General features: G+C 40.4%; 1 protein-coding gene across 1 annotated transcript in view; it reads right to left on the reverse strand.

Moving 5' to 3' along the window:
• Dhc93AB (Dynein heavy chain at 93AB) overlaps positions 1-17030 on the reverse strand; it is a 646785-nt gene that overhangs the window by 482886 nt on the left and 146869 nt on the right. Inside the window, exons 18-20 of the mRNA XM_070089003.1 lie at positions 9758-9899; positions 8953-9078; positions 2670-2777 (exon numbers count right to left, since the gene is read on the reverse strand). Of these exons, the coding sequence (XP_069945104.1) occupies positions 2670-2777; positions 8953-9078; positions 9758-9899 (376 nt within the window). The remainder of the gene's footprint in view (positions 1-2669; positions 2778-8952; positions 9079-9757; positions 9900-17030) is intronic.

A 17030-nucleotide genomic window follows, 5' to 3' on the forward strand; every position in this document is an offset into this window, starting at 1 on the left:
TTAGGTGCCTGTCCAGCACATTCTTAAAAACAGCCAGGGGTCTATTGGTAATCTCCCCTTTTGTATGGTGGGAGGCAGTTGAACAGTGTTGAGCCCCTGACGCTTACTGTATTGTCTCTTTGCGTACTCGTGGCGTCCCTGCTTTTCATTGTGGGGATATTGCATCTCTTGCCGAATATTTTGTTGTCGTAGGGAGTGATTTTCGTGTGTAAATTTGAGACTAGACCCCTCTAGGGTTTTCCAAGTGAATATTATCATCTACCTTTCTCGCCTGAGTTCCAGGGAATATAAATCAAGGCACTTCAACCGTTCCCAGTACTTATACATGCCGTGAAAGTTCTCTGTACACTCTGCAGGTTTCCAATTTATTCTGCCTTGAAAGGGAAGGTTAGTGTACAGGAATATTCCAGCCATGAGAGAACAAGCGATTTGAAGAGAATCATCATGGGCTTTGCGTCCCTACTTTTGCAGTTCTTCATTATCTGTCCTATCATTTTTCATATCAGATGTGAAAGATACATTGTTGAGATCTTTGAAAGTGAGATGCTATGACATTATCACTCCCAGCCACACTATTGTGCGGCTGGAATTTGTTTTAATACTCCGATACTCGTTTAATTTCCTCGAATTTTCCATATAGGAGTAATTTACACGACAGTGTCATGTAAATTAGGGTGTTATGGCTTACACCTCTGTCTATGTCAGATATGAGGATGAGAAACAAATGGGAGCAAGTACTGTGCCTTGTGGAACAGAGTTTTTCTCTGTAGCCGCCTCAGACTTTACTTTGTTTACTATAACTCTATGTGTTCTATTTGACAGGAAGATATAGATCCATCTACCAGCTTTTCTTGTTATTCCTTTATGACGCATTTCGTGCACTATTACATGGTCGCACTTGTCAAAGACGTTCGCAAAGTTTGTATATACTACATTTGCATTTTCTTTGTCCTTCAGTGCATCCAAGACCTTGTTGACATAGTGGTCCAGTAGTTAGGACAGGCAGGAGAGACCTGCTCTAAACCAATGTTGCCCTGGGCTGTATAACTTATGGGCATCTAAGTGAGTGGCGATCTTGCTTCTTAGAACACTTTCAAATATTTTTATGATGTGAGACGCTAGTGCTATCAATTATATTATTTTAATAATACTTTGCTGTGCAAAGTTTTATGAGAACGAAATGATGTCACATTTCTTTATGACCATCTACAGCATGCAGCATGCTACATGCAGCATGCTACATGCAGCATGTAGCATGCAGCATGTAGCATGTTGCAGGCCTACTGATATATACTAAGCCGGTCATATATCTTTTAAACCTCAATAATACAAAAGCTCTTCATTCCTAAAATCATTCCATAATACAAATTTGTCCTACTTGATTCCTTTGCTGGGAGTCCTTCCTTGGATAGATGTTTTCGAAAATTTATTTACATTCCCTCTACTTACTCGGGATTTTAATTTGTTTAACTTAATCACATACTTTTTCATTCTATACATTCTGAAGCGTACATTATCCAGGCTTGTTTCTCCATTCTGTAATGCAAAGACCAGAATGTGGCCTTTCTAATGATATAACAATAATTGTAGACTTACCTTGGGGTTTAAGAAAACGTATTTTTTTTAAATGCTAAGAAGTTCATTAGCCTTATTACAAACACTTAAGTGCTGTCATCTTAGATTTGTACTAACGAGAACTCTTAAGTCTTTTATGAATTCAGTTTGATGAACGTGTGTTTTAATTAGCTCACAGGTGCCATGGTTATTTTATATTCCAATGATTAAAATATTTTGCTCACTTTTCCAGTCAAAACATCAACCAAGACAAATCATTCTGTATCTTCCCGATATCCTCAGAAATTAACCAAACCACAGAAAGGGTGGGGTTTGAATCCATGGTGAGTGAGTTTTAGTACTTGTCATGTCCCCCCCCCAATGGAAAGCAGGGGCGCCACGAGTACACTAAGAGACAACACAGTAAGTGTCAGGGGCCCAAGACTGTGCAACTGCCTCCCAGCATACATGATGGGATTACCAATAGATCTCTGACTATTTTTTAGTGTGTCATTGAACAGCATGAGTGAGATTAGGTTGACTAATCGCTAATTACAAGCTAAGGATTTATGTGCAAATTTGGAAATAAATATGACCGCGGCCATTTTCCACATATCTAGCATGATATTCATTTGCAGTGCTTAATGGTTTACCACGTTTCTCATTACATTCATTATGAACACCTAAAACAATTCGAACGGCCAGCGACTTTTGTCTGCTTCTCATAGAGCCGTGGGACTAGTGACTGTGGTCTTATGTATTATTCTGGAAATTCATATACACATTACTTCTTCATTATATACAAGAAATGCTATATGAAGAATAGATATTCCTTTTGTATTATCAGTAAGCAGACGTGAGTAATGTTGATGACATCTCATATATTTAATAAACTTATTCCAATATATACATGAAAGAAGACCTTTAGCTTGGTCGCTCGTTCCCTCTCAACTTAATTTCATTCGCTCTTTTGCTCTCCTCATTTCAGTATTGACTTCTGTTGAGATCAATATATTGTTTAATTAAATGACGTTAACACTGTCATAAATAAACGAGGAATTTAGCACCACTGTGAGTATGTGAAGTATTTAGCTAATTGCTAATGAATCGGTCACCTGTTTTCTGTAATAGTCCCTGAGGGCGTTTTCATAGCCTTCCTCCAGGCGTGAGAACGCTGCGTTTACTTCCACTGTCCAGTATATCTGAGTCCCAGTCAGCGCCACCTGTCAGAGGAAATTGATTATATATATAAATATATGTTTCATGATTAGAGTAGTAATGAATATATGAACAAACATTAGTAGTCTTCCTATATACTGTAAATTTGAACTTTCTATCAAACCGGTGGATCAGAACATCTAAAAATGGAAGGTTAAAATCTACTTCTTTCTCCACAGTGAATTTAATAAATGGAACAAGAACGTTAAGTCTCGGTAATAATGTGTTCACGTCCATATTAATGGACGAAACACGTAAGATGTCATCAACATATCTGAACGACTTAGCTTCACAGGACAGGATATCTTTCACCATCTTGGTCTAAAAAACTCCATAAACATTGCTTAATAGAGGAGACCATAGAAATATTTCCTTTAGCCATTCTCTACCGTTGAGCGTAATAATTCCCTTCAAACTCCTACTTACAACCACCTACACACAACTTAACCAACTCAGTAATAGTGTTCTTGTCAATCGGCGGGGAGAACTTATCTAATTCTTCATCCAAATAGAATAAGAGATCCGGAATAGGAACTCGGGTAAACATCACATATACTTCAAAATTTACTAGTGTAAAATCATTGTACAAATTCAAATTCTGTAATTTGCCAATGAGATCAACGTTGTTTTTTACGTGGGCGTTGGAGTTAATACTTTTACGAACCATTTGGACAGGTCATATGTCGCCTAACTAATAATAGATCTCGATGGAAAACCCGACTTAGGAGTTTTAATCAAACCGTTCATATAAGGGAGTGTCGCCGACCTAGCTGACAATTGTGTGTACTCACCTAATTGTACTCACCTAATTGTGGTTGCAGGGGTCGAGACTCAGCTCCTGGCCCCGCCTCTTCACTGATCGCTACTAGGTCCTCCCTCTCTCTGCTTCCTGAGCTGTATCATACCTCTCCTTAAAACTATGTATGGTTCCTGCCTCCACTACTTCACTTGCTAGGCTATTCCACTTCCTGACAACTCTATGACTGAAGAAATACTTCCTAACGTCCCTGTGACTCGTCTGAGTCTTCAGCTTCCAGTTGTGACCCCTTGTCCCTGTGTCCCCTCTCTGGAACATCCTATCTCTGTCCACCTTGTCTATTCCCCGCTGTATCTTGTATGTCGTTATCATGTCTCCCCTGACCCTTCTGTCCTCCAGTGTCGTCAGTCCGATTTCCCTCAACCTTTCCTCGTACGACATTTCCCTGAGCTCTGGGACTAGCCTTGTTGCAAACCTTTGTACTTTCTCTAACTTCTTGACATGCTTGACCAGGTGTGGGTTCCAGACTGGTGCTGCATACTCCAGTATGGGCCTAACATACACAGTGTACAGTGTCTTGAACGATTCCTTATTAAGGTATCGGAACGCTATTCTCAGGTTTGCCAGGCGCCCGTATGCTGCAGCAGTTATTTGGTTGATGTGTCCCTCCGGTGATGTGCTCGGTGTTATGGTCACCCCAAGGTCTTTCTCCCTGAGTGAGGTCTGTAGTCTTTGTCCACCTAGCCTATACTCTGTCTGCGGTCTTCTTTGCCCTTCCCCAATCTTCATGACTTTGCATTTGGCTGGATTGAATTCGAGAAGCCAGTTACTGGACCACATGTCCAGCCTGTCCAGGTCTCTTTGCAGTCCTGCCTCATCCTCATCCGATTTAATTCTTCTCATCAACTTCACATCATCTGCGAACAGGGACACTTCAGAGTCTATTCCTTCCATCATGTCGTTCACATATATCAAAAATAGCACTGGTCCTAGAACTGACCTCTGTGGGACCCTGCTCGTCACAGGCGCCCACTGTGATACCTCTTCACGTACCATGACTCGTTGCTGCCTCCCTGTCAGGTATTCCCTGATCCATTGCAGTGCCCTCCCTGTTACATGCGCCTGATCCTCCAGCTTCTGCACTAATCTCTTGTGGGGAACTGTGTCAAAGGCCTTCCTGCAGTCTAGGAAAACGCAATCTACCCACCCCTCTCTCTCGTGTCTTACTTCTGTTACCTTGTCATAAAACTCCAGGAGGTTTGTGATACAAGATTTGCCTTCCATGAACCCATGCTGGTTTTCATTTATAATCTTGTTCCTTTCCAGGTGTTCGACCACTCTCCTCCTGATAATCTTCTCCATGACTTTGCACACAATACATGTCAGAGACACAGGTCTGTAGTTTAGCGCCTCGTTTCTGTTTCCTTTCTTAAATATGGGGAATACATTAGCTGTCTTCCATTTCTCAGGTAGTTGCCCAGTTTCAAGGGATGTGTTGAAGATTGTGGTTAGAGGCACGCACAGCATCTCTGCTCCTTCTCTAAGGACCCATGGGGAGATGTTGTCCGGTCCCATCGCCTTTGAGGTGTCAAGGTCACTTAGCAGCTTCTTCACCTCCTCCTCAGTTGTTCGTATGTCATCCAACACTTGTTGGTATATTCCCTCTTGATGTTCCCTTCTGTGCTGTCTACCCACAGTCCTTCCTGTCTCTACTGTAAAAACTTCCTTAAATCTCCTGTTCAGCTCCTCACATACCTCCTGATCATTTCTTGTGAGTTCTCCACCTTCTGTCCTTAATCTGATCACCTGGTCTTTGACTGTTGTCTTCCTCCCGATGTGGCTATGCAACAGTTTCGGGTCAGTCTTGATTCTCGATGCTATGTCATTTTCAAACTGTCGCTGGGCCTCCCTCCTTACCTGTGCATACTCATTCCTGGCTCTGCGACTGATCTCCCTATTTTCGTGTGTTCTCTGCCTTCTGTACTTTTTCCATTCTCTATTGCACTTTGTGTTTGCCTCCTTACACCGTCGGGTAAACCAGGGGCTCGTTCTGGTCTTCTCGTTGTTACTGTTGCCCTTGGGAATAAACCTCTCCACTGCCTCCTTGCATTTTGTTGTTACATATTCCGTAATTTCATTTACTGGCTTTCCTGCCAGTTCTCTGTCCCACTGGACCTCCCGCAGGAAGTTCTTCAACCCTGTGTAGTCCCCTCTTTTATAGTCAGGCTTTTCCCATTCAACTCCTGTTATTCTCTCCACTTGCAGCTCTATGTATTCAAAGCACAGAACCACGTGGTCGCTAGCTCCTAGGGGACTCTCATACTTGATGTCCTCAATGTCTGAGCTGCCCAGGGTGAACACAAGGTCCAATGTTGTTGTTGTGTGTGTGTGTGTGTGTGTGTGTATATACGTACTCACCTATATGTTTTCATCTATATGTGGTTGCAGGGGTCGCTTCATAGCTCCTGGCCTCGCCTCTTCTCTGGTTTATACTATGTCACTCTCTCCCCACTCCTAGAGCTTTATCATACCTCTTCTTAGACCTATGTATGGAACTTGCAAGAATCCACTACTTTGCTCTTCAGATCATTCCACTTCCTGACAACTCGATGGGTAAAGAAGTACTTCCAAACATCCCTATAACTCAACTAGGTTTCAGCTTCCAGTTGTATTCCCTTGTTCCTGTGTTCCATCTCTGAAACATTCGAGCTCTGTCCACCTTGTCAATTCCTCTCAGTATTTTATACATCCCCCCCTACCCCTCCTATCCTCTAATGTCATCAGGTTGAGCTCCCTTAGCCTCTCCTCGTAAGACATATCCCTCAGTTCCGGGACTACTCTTGTTGCAAACTTTTGCACTTTCTCCAATTTCTTGACGTGTTTGATTAGGTATGGGTTACATACTGGTACTGCACACTCCAGTATGAGCCTGTTGTACACGGTGTACAGTGTTGTGAATGACTCCTTACTTAAATGTCGAATTGCTATTCTCAGGTTTGTCAAGCTCCCATTTGCTGCAGCAGTTATTTGATTAATGTACGCCTCAGGAGACATGCTCGGTATAATGCTTGCTCCAAGATCCTTTTATGTAAGTGAAGTTTGCTGCCTTTAATCCCCTAACCTTTACTCCGTCTGTGGTCTTCTCTGTCCTTCCCCAGTCTTCATGATTTTGCACTTGTTGGGGTTAAACTCCAGGAGCTATTTGTAGGACCAGACTTGTAGATTATCCAGATTTTCTTGTAATCTTACCTGATCTTCACTCGCTTGTATTCTCCTTGACAGTTTTACATCAACAGCGAACAGTGACACGTCTGAGTCTATTCCTTCCATTATGTCATTCACGTATACAGCAAACAGCACCGGACCTTGGACTGACCCTTGTGGAGCCCCACTCGACACATGCGCCCATTCTAATACTTCATCACGTACCAACACTCGTTGTTTCCTCTATGTCAGGTATTCCCTGATCCACTGCAGTACTTTCCCTACTATTTCTGGCTGCTCCTCTAGTTTTTCAACCAGTCTCTTGTGTAGTACTGTCAAAAGCGTTCTTGCAGTCCAAAAAGATGCAATCTACCCATTCCTCTCTCTCCTGTCATACATTATCGCAGAACTCAAGCAGATTTGTGACATAGGATTTCCCATCTCTGAAGCCGTGCTGATTGCCATGATGAGCCCAATGGTTTCAATGTGCTCCACCACTCTTCTCCTGAAAAACTTCTCCACGACTTTGCATATTATACATGTCAGTTACACTGGTTTGTAGTTTAACGCTGCCTGCTTATCTCCTTTCTTAAAGACTCTTACTACATTGCTGTTTTCCACACTTCAGGTAGTTGCCCCGTTTCGATAAACGAGTTGACGATTGTTGTTAGTGGTACACCCAGCACCTCTGCGCCCTCTCTCAGGACCCACTAAAAAATGTCTCGTCCCACCATCTTTGATGTATCTAGTTTACATAGCCGCCTCTTCACCTCATTCTCCGTTGTGTGTAGTTTGTCCAACACTATTTGGTGTACCCTACCAATCCAGTCCACTGTAGTCCAGTCTGTCTCCAATGAAAACATCCTTAAATCTCTTGTTTAGCTCTTCACATACTTCTTTGTCATTTCTTGTGATCTACCTTCCTTCCTTCCTCAGTCTGATTACCTGGTCCTTGATTGTTGTTTTTCTCCTTATTAGCTGTACAATAGTGTTGTGTCAGATCTGGCCTTCGATGGTATTTCAGTCTTGTATTGCCGCTGGGCCTCCTTATCCATGCATATTCATTTCTAGTTCTTTTGCTTATCTCCTTATTTTCCTAGGTCCTTTGTCTTCTATAATTTTTCCATTCTCTAACGCACTTAGTTTGGGTCTCTTTACACCTCTGGGTGAATCAAGGGTTCATTGTGATCTCCCCATTGATTCTGTTTGTATTTTGTAGTCACGTATTTCATCATTTCATTCACTGTTTTTCCGACCAGTTGGACCTGACTAGCTTGTGCTGCTGGGTCTGATGCCGTGCTCCTTCGTTAAGTGGAAGTGACCTGACTAGGTGGGTCATTGGGCTAAGCCGGGGGGGAGACATGGACCTGCTTTGAATTGGTCAGTAGGCCTGCTGCAGTGATCCTTCTTTCTTATGTTCTTATGTTTCCCACTGTACCTCGTGCAGGAAATTCCTCATACCTGTGTCGTCCCGTCTTTTATAGTTCAGCTTCTCATATTCTACCTGTGCTGTTTCCCTTTTTAATTTTAGCTCCTCTACAATGTAAAGCTCAGGACCATGTGATCACTAGCTCCGAGGGGCCTTTCATATGTGATGTCTAAAAGTCTGAACTACTCAGTGTGAATATGAAGTCCAGCCTTGCTGGTTCGTCCTCTCCTCACTCTGGTAGTGTCCTTAACATGCTGATGCATGAGATTTTCCAGTACCACCTCCATTATGTTAGCCCTCCACAGTCAGTCTTCTTGTGATTGGAATCACCCACAACTATTAACTTTGCCCGGCCCTGCCCTGCCCATGTTGGCCTCTCTGGCAACCTCAGCTTTCATCATATTCTTGTTAGGTAAGACACATATGCAACATATGGCCTCTTGCTATTCAGTGGCTGGTTGTACATCATTGCAATCACCACCTTGGGACCCCAGTCTTAAGTGTTTCCCTTCTGTCCACTCCTTCCAACCAACTCCTCAACAGTCCACTGTTTCTCTTGTGAGTAGTGTAACTCCACCTCTTCTGTTCTCTCTGTCTTTCCTCGTGTGTGTGTGTGTGTGTGTGTGTGTGTGTGTGTGTGTGTGTGTGTGTGTGTGTGTGTGTGTGTGTGGGTGGGTGTGTGTGTGTGTGTGTGTGTGTGTGGGTGGGTGTGTGTGTCTTCTCAATAGTAAACCTAGATATTTTGTCCAGTAGCGTAATTCCGATCTACTAGAAAGACTTAAGAACAAACCTGGGCTGGGTAATCTCCTACCCACTGGTCTCTAGGGCGGTCCTCATAAGCAGCCACAGCATCCGTCATCCTTGCTCTCACCGTCGCCCGCATCACTTCTAAGATGCTCATCAACCATTTCTCGACCTGAAATGGAAAATGAGAGATGACTGATCTGTATCGTACAATGTATGGGATCCAGTACTGGATGCTGAACAATGTAGTGTGCGGACCAGTGCTCAGTGGAGAAGGTCAGTTCTCACAGGACCAATACTGACTAAAACAGGACAGTGACAGTATAGAGTGCAGTACTTATTGCTGAATGATAGGTTCCGAAGACCAATATTTTTCATGGAAAATTAAACATTTAAAATCAGTACTCACAGGCACGCGATAATTAGAATTTGAGTAACTGTGCTGAAAAGTGAAGGAACAGATCGTGAGGACCAGTACTCAAAGATGAACGATATGAGGACCAATTTTCCCAGAGAATGATAGTTGAGAACCAGTTCTCACATGTGAATGCTAGTTCAAGTTTGAGGACCAGTTCTCACAAGTAATTCATAATTATATGAGAACAAGTTCTCACAAGTGAATGATAATTATAGAGGACCAGTTTTCAGAAGTGAATTATATTTATAATATGAGGACCATTTTACGTAAGTGAATGATGATAACAGTAAAAGAAACAATTCTCACAAGTGAATGAAAATAACGATATGAGAAACAGTTCTCACACGTCAAAGATAATGAGAGTTTAAAGGCTGAATTTTATGAGATGTACCATTAGCTGGAGGACAACGTAAGACTGGGAAGTTGTACTTACTGGACCGGTGCAGTTAGTGACGTTCTCAAACTCGACGTACTCGCCGTCCTTGGCCGTCATGCCCACGGCGGCAGTGGCGTCGCTAGAGTCGTCCTCGGAAAATTTGAGGCAGGCAATACTATCAAACAACTTAGTGAGGTGCCTGCCAGTGTATAGAACCCGAGTTAGCTCTATCTTCTTTAGACAAGCAAACACACACACATATGTACAAACACACGCCGAATAGGCCAAACTCCTTTAAAAAGTAAACTATTCCCAATTTTTTAAGAGATTGATATATATATATATATATATATATATATATATATATATATATATATATATATATATATATATATATATATATATATGTCGTGCCGAATAGGCAGAACTTGCGATCTTGGCTTAAATAGCAATTCTCATCTTGCCATATAGGACAAGCGAAAATTTGTGTATGCAATAATTTCGCCAAAATCATTCTGAACCTAACGAAAAAAATATATTTCACTGTGTTTGTTTAGTATTAAATTATTGTAAACAAATCTAAAATATATTTAGTTGGGTTAGGCTAAAATAAATTGTTCTTGTTATAATAAGGTTAGGTAAGTTTTCTAAGATTCTTTTGGTGCAAAATTAAAATTTTTTACATTAACATTAATGAAAAAAATATATCTTTAAATGTATAAGAGAAAATTTTAGAAAGGACTTAATTTTAAATGAGTTCTTGCTAATTGACCAGTTTTACATATTCGGCACGACATATATATATATAATAATGAAAAAAATATATCTTTAAATGTATAAGAGAAAATTTTAGAAAGGACTTAATTTTAAATGAGTTCTTGCTAATTGGCCAGTTTTGCATATTCGGCACGACATATATATATATATATATATATATATATATATATATATATATATATATATATATATATATATATATATATATATATATATATATATCTGTATGTATGAGTGTGTGTGTGTGTGTGTGTGTGTCGTGCCGAATATGTAAAACTGGTCAATTAGCAAGAACTCATTTAAAATTAAATCCTTTCTAAAATTTTCTCTTATACGTTTAAAGATATATATTTTTCATTAATACTGATGTAAAAAATTATAATTTTGCACCAAAAGGAACTTAGAAAACTTACCTAACCTTATTATAACAAACGCAATTTATTTTAGCCTAACCCAACTAAATATATTTTAGATTTGTTTACAGTAACTTAATACTAAACAAACACAGTGAAATATATTTTTTTCGTTAGGTTCAGAATGATTTTGGCGAAATTATTGCATACACAAATTTTCACTTGTCCTATATGGCAAAATGAGCGTTGCTATTTAAGCCAAGATCGCAAGTTCTGCCTATTCGGCACGACATATATATATATATATATATATATATATATATATATATATATATATATATATATATATATATAAGAACAGAAGAACATAAGAATGGAGGAACACTGCAAAAGGCCTACTGGCCCATGCGAGGAAGGTCCTTATCAAAACGACCTCTACCTAAAGCTACCCAAAAAATAACTCCCGTACTCAATGACGCCAATCAAACCCAGCCGCTCCCACTCATATATTTGTCCAGTCTCTTATTAAAGCTACCCAAGGTCCTAGCCTCCATCAACCTACTGGGAAGACTGTTCCACGCATCTACAACTCTGTTAGAAAACCAGTACTTATCTATGTCCTTTCTAAATCTAAATTTATCCAACTTAAAACCATTATTTCTGGTTCTTACCTGGTTCGACACCCTCAGTATTTTATTAATATCTCCCTTGCTTATGCCCGTCATCCACTTATACACTTCAATGATATCTCCCCTCATTCTACGCCTCTCCAGAGAGTGGAGATTTAAGGCTAGAAGTCTATCTTCATACGGGAGGTTCCTTACACAGTAAATCATTTTAGTCATTCTTCTCTGTATGTTCTCTAATGAGTCTATATCCATCCTGTAGTAATAAATGGTATAAAATACCGACACAATGAAAATATAAACACATATGCAGTATAATGTGATCCTTTATTGACAACGTTTCGCCCACACAGTGGGCTTTTTCAAGTCACAAACAGATCTGAACATTAAAATGGGGTGGAAGGTACGTTAGTATTTATAGTCAGGTTCAGAATGTTGAGGTCAGGTGGAGAATGCTGCATCTGATGATCTACTGAGTGGGGTTATAGAGTCTAAAATCTTGGGTAGCTTGGAAGGGAGATTGGATAAGTTTGTGAGCAGACTTTCTGCAGTGTTCTTCCATTCCTATGTTCTTATGTGGGATAGCGATGAAGTTTCTTGGCAAGGGGTTCAGCAATGTTATAGAAGCCATTTTTCGGGTTGAAGTTGTCGGATATAGAGATAAGCGATGATTCCAGGATTCTTCGGTATTGAGTGTTGTCTTCTCTGGTGATAAGTCTTGAGTTTCTGTGACTTGAAAAAGCCCACTGTGTTGGCGAAACGTTGTCAATAAAGGATCACATTAAACTGCATATGTGTTTATATTTCCATTGTGTCGGTATTTTATACCATTTATTTCCGACAATGGACTTGCTTGATACAACTTTCTTAACTTTATATATATATATATATATATATATATATATATATATATATCAATAACAACACTGCGGCTAGCCAAGGACTCGAACCCATGCTGCTTTGGCCTGCCTCATGGTTCGCAAAAATTCATGACGCCTTAATCCACTGGAACTGAATGTTATACTCGCTACCCAAGGACACACGATGGTGTGGATGACTCTAGGCTAATTTCATTCTAGTCCCTGTTTGGTGTACTAGTACAACGAGCAGTATTTTATATTATTTTGTCCACGAACGAGTGGTATTCATCAATAACAACACTGCGACTAGCCAAGGACTCGAACCCATGCTGCTTTGGCCTGCCTCATGATGGGCGAAAACTCATGACGCCTTAAATCTTCTAAGAATATTCGGAAGGATAAATTCTGGTTATATGGGAGGACCAGCATATTCTTGGTCTGAGGTGTTATCCTAGATTCTGTTCTATAATAAGTTGTCTTAGCTGCCAGCAAGGTAGATTCCACAAACACCATAGGATACCGCAGTTTTATGCCAATGTCAAATATTTTCCTAATTTCTTCATCTAGGATCTCCGGACTGCACACTCTACAGGCTCTCAAAAATATAGTAAGAAATACACTACTTTTGACTCTAGTCTCAAGGTTGGAATAGTAGCGAATGTATGAACACACATTTGTGGCCTTCCTATATACTGTGAACTTTAAACTTTCTATCAACTCGGTGTATCAATACATCTAAGAATGGAAGTTTACTGTCTACCTCTTTCTCCACGGTGAATTTAATAGGCTGGACTAAAGCGTGAAGTCTTGGTAAAAACGTTTTCAGGGCCATATCGTGTGGACAAAGACACAAGATGTCGTCCATATATCTGAATTATTTAGCTCTACATGGCAGGATATCTTTCTACAGTCTAGCCTCGAAAAAATTTCATATACAGATTTCTCAATAAGGGGGACAAAGGTTTACCCATCGCCATTCCCTGTTTTTGAGCATAGTATTTCCCCTCAAACTCTAACTTGCAATCAACTACACACAGCTTAATCAATTCAATAATGATATTTTTATCAAAAGGCAAAGAGAACTCGTCTAATTCTTCTTCCAAATAAAATAGCAAGTCTGGGACAGGGACTCTCGTGAAGAACGCAGTGACATCAAAACTAAAAATTATAAAATCATTAGACATGTTCATATTTTGAAATTGGTCGATGAGATCAACATTGTTTTTAAGTGGGCTTCAGAAATGCTGCCAAGCAAAGGAGTTAGTATTTTTACTAACCATTTTAACAAGGCATGTGATGCTGATCCTAGAGAAATAATTATAGGTCTGGCTGGAAAACCTGGCTTGTGGGTTTAACCCTTTGAAGGTCCAAGTGGCCTTGTCCACAGGGTCCAAGAATTTAAAAAAAATGTTTTTTTTTTTATATTTTCTTAGGAAATGGCAAAGAATCTTTTTTCTGAATGTAATAAAACAAAAAGTATGAAATTTGGTGGAAAACTGATGAAATTACACTATTGTGAATTTTACTGTGTCAGAGATATTCACTCATCGGCGATTTTGCCCACTTTGCCTCCTATTTTAGGCCAATTACATTATTCCAGTCGACCAAATTCTTAGCTATTTTGCTAGTATTACTTCTACTTTATCTACTGAGCACAAGAAACTGCCCATTCAACTACCCAATAAAGTGATCAGAAATTGGTAATTTGGTGAATTTCACTCAAAGTTCAAAATATTCCAATTTCAAAATAGGATCCAGAATGAACAATGCAGGCATTCCTGTCACTAAAATAACATTTCCTCTGTTTATCAGTTATGTTTCCAGGCATTACAGATGAATTCCATTTTAATTTTTTTATTTATATAAAGAATTTTTATTCACACAAAAAATTAGAAGATTTACTGTTATGCAGTATTCATGAATGTATATTGGACCCCCCAGTTGACGTGTATTGAATGTGCGATGTGATTTGTTTACTCTTGAGCATTCGGCAAAAATCGAACATTTCCGCTAATTGGAGCTCAATTTCAAGCTACTTTCAGTACTAAAATAGAAAAAATCATCTTTATTTCTGTAACATATCTTCCATTCTGTCAAATGAGACCAAGAAACCACAAATACTACTATAAGAACCACATGAAAATACGCCACAGACTTGGTGCTTTAATCGAAAAAAGTTGCAGTTTTTTTTCTCACTATGCACAGTGTGCTGCAGGATTTGTTTTATATGGTGCACACTTATCTCATAGATCCATTTTCTCATATCCAGGCCCAAATTTACCACTCGCAGCTTATATGAGTGAGCTGAGCTCATGATGTAGAACTACGGCTTGGACCCTGTGGACAAGGCGTAGATCTACGGCTTGGACCCTTAAAGGGTTAATCAAACTGTACATGTAAGGGAGTGTCACAGATCTCCCCAATAACTGTTTAATTCCTCATGACCTCTCAGTAAGGATCTAAGTTGTTTATTAAATTTACTATTAACCTGGTCCAATGGGTTCTTATTAAGGGGCACGTAAGTCTTCTAATAATGTGTTCATTTTCCTGCTATAATTTACCTTGTCCCTAATAAGCATCACATTTGCTTTGTCCGCTTTCGTAAGATAAAGTCGAGGATCTTTCTTTTTTTAATAAATCTTTGAGGACAATTCGGTTCAACAGGTCTGAGAAAAGCTCCATATACCATGTCTTTACAGACGTTGAACGTTGCAGGAGATAGGTACCCTTGTTTTTCCAAATTGCAAAAAGATTGGCAAGGTCAACATAATTAATGTCCCCACTAGCAGGCGCGAAACTTAACCCATATCCCAGTGGTGTCTGCTGGTGACGAGTAAGTTCAACAATCGACAGGCAGATAGCGAACTCCGGGTTAGCATGTTGAGACCAGCCACTTTGTGCTACGAGATCGTTTAGTTTCCTAGTATGTACATTCCGTTTTCCGTTTCATTATTCTCAATCTCCTATCTATGAAATCTAGTAAATGATCTTGCCACACAGGTGGTACAATGTTGAAAAACTTTTGTTTGACTTTTCTAACTTCAATAAATAACATTTTTCTTTCGTTTTTAAGCAGATCAATATTCTTAGTAATCACTAACCTGTGGAGTTGATCAAATGGGGTCGACGACAGATTAACTAACCTGTTTTGTAGAAGCGATTTCGGTAATACCTGTTCACTGAGGCACTTTCGTAAAAATACTAATTTTAAGGAAGCTTTGTGGGCCTTAAGAAGTACAGATTTGTAAGAGGAAACAACAAGGGAAGAGAAAGGAAAAAGTTTAGAGAACTGAGGTAAGATTTCGCAAGTGGTATTCATATTATGCAAATACCGCAAACTATGTGATACAGGATGCACAACAACCGCGGGGGCAGTAGAATGATATCTCTAGGCCTTTCGTGTTGCAATCAACACATCATCAGGAGCTTGCAAATTTATATATATTAGATTTCAAGAATGCGTTTAATCTCCTGAAAAGAGACGTGGTATTAGCAGCGGTACAAGAACATTCTCCTGATCTCTTCCCTTTTGTTTCAGCTGGATATAGCAAGGAATCAATGCTCCTGTTTAGAGAGCATGAAATCACATCATCGGAGGGTGTCCAACAAGGAGATCCTCTTTCACCATTTCTCTTCTATATAGCAGTTAGGGAAATCACAGTCAGACTGACCAGTGAGCTAAACATCTGGTTCCTGGGTGATGGCACACTAGCAGGCACAAAGGAGTCTCTCTTAGGTGATCTTAAACAAGTGATGACACGGGGACAGGAAATGGGTCTCATCCTGAATCCATCCAAATGTGAAATCATCTCAGTCAATCAACAAGTGATAAATGCAGTGAGATCAAAACTACCAGGAGCATCAGTCATTGCCCCCACAAATAGTGTCTTGCCTGGAGCACCTCTGGGAAGCAATTCCATTGACACAATTCTCAGGGAGAAATTGGAAGAGTTGAGGAGAATGGAATAACGAATAGGCAGTCTGGACACCCATGAATATGACAGTATCCTGAGGCAGATTTTTACGAAAGTACTTAACCTTACTCTAGAAGACGGGCAGTGGAACCAAGCTACACTTCCAGTCAGACTAGAAGGCATTGGTGTCCGCAAGTCATCACAGATTGAGCTACCTGCTTATCTGTCCTCATGCATAGCATCCAGAGGGCTTGTAGCAGCGATTCTCCCTGAACATCTTAGGGGCAAGATTGGAGTCCCGGACCAAAAGTTCATTGACGGAACCATGATCTGGGATAATGTAATGGGCTCTGAAACCAATCCTGCTCCCCCCCCCAACAGCTACAAACAATCGCACTGGGATGGCCCAATAGTGGAAAATATAGCCTCAACAATGCTTCAGAAGGGAAGGATAGAGCCTGGCAGTAAGAGCTCCTCATGCAGGGGACTTTCTGTTGGCTGTTCCCAACTCCATCCTTGGCACACGCCTCGACCCATAGACCATCTGCATTGGTGTTTCCCTTCGGCTTGCCGCCCCCATTCTCGCCGAACACAGGTGTATTTGTGGCAGTGAAGCAGCAGACCGATTCGGGTACCATGGTCTTGTGTGCCGTAAATCCGAGTGAAAGATTGCAAGACATGAGAAGGTTAATAACATTATCAAGAGGAGCCTCACAACAGCCGGATGCCCAGCAGTAAGGGAGCCACCCTAACTATGCAGATCTGATGGCAGCGAGAAGCATCCAGATTGTATCACCCTT

This window comes from Cherax quadricarinatus, chromosome 27 (assembly GCF_038502225.1).
Source record: "Cherax quadricarinatus isolate ZL_2023a chromosome 27, ASM3850222v1, whole genome shotgun sequence".
Lineage (NCBI taxonomy): Eukaryota > Metazoa > Arthropoda > Malacostraca > Decapoda > Parastacidae > Cherax > Cherax quadricarinatus.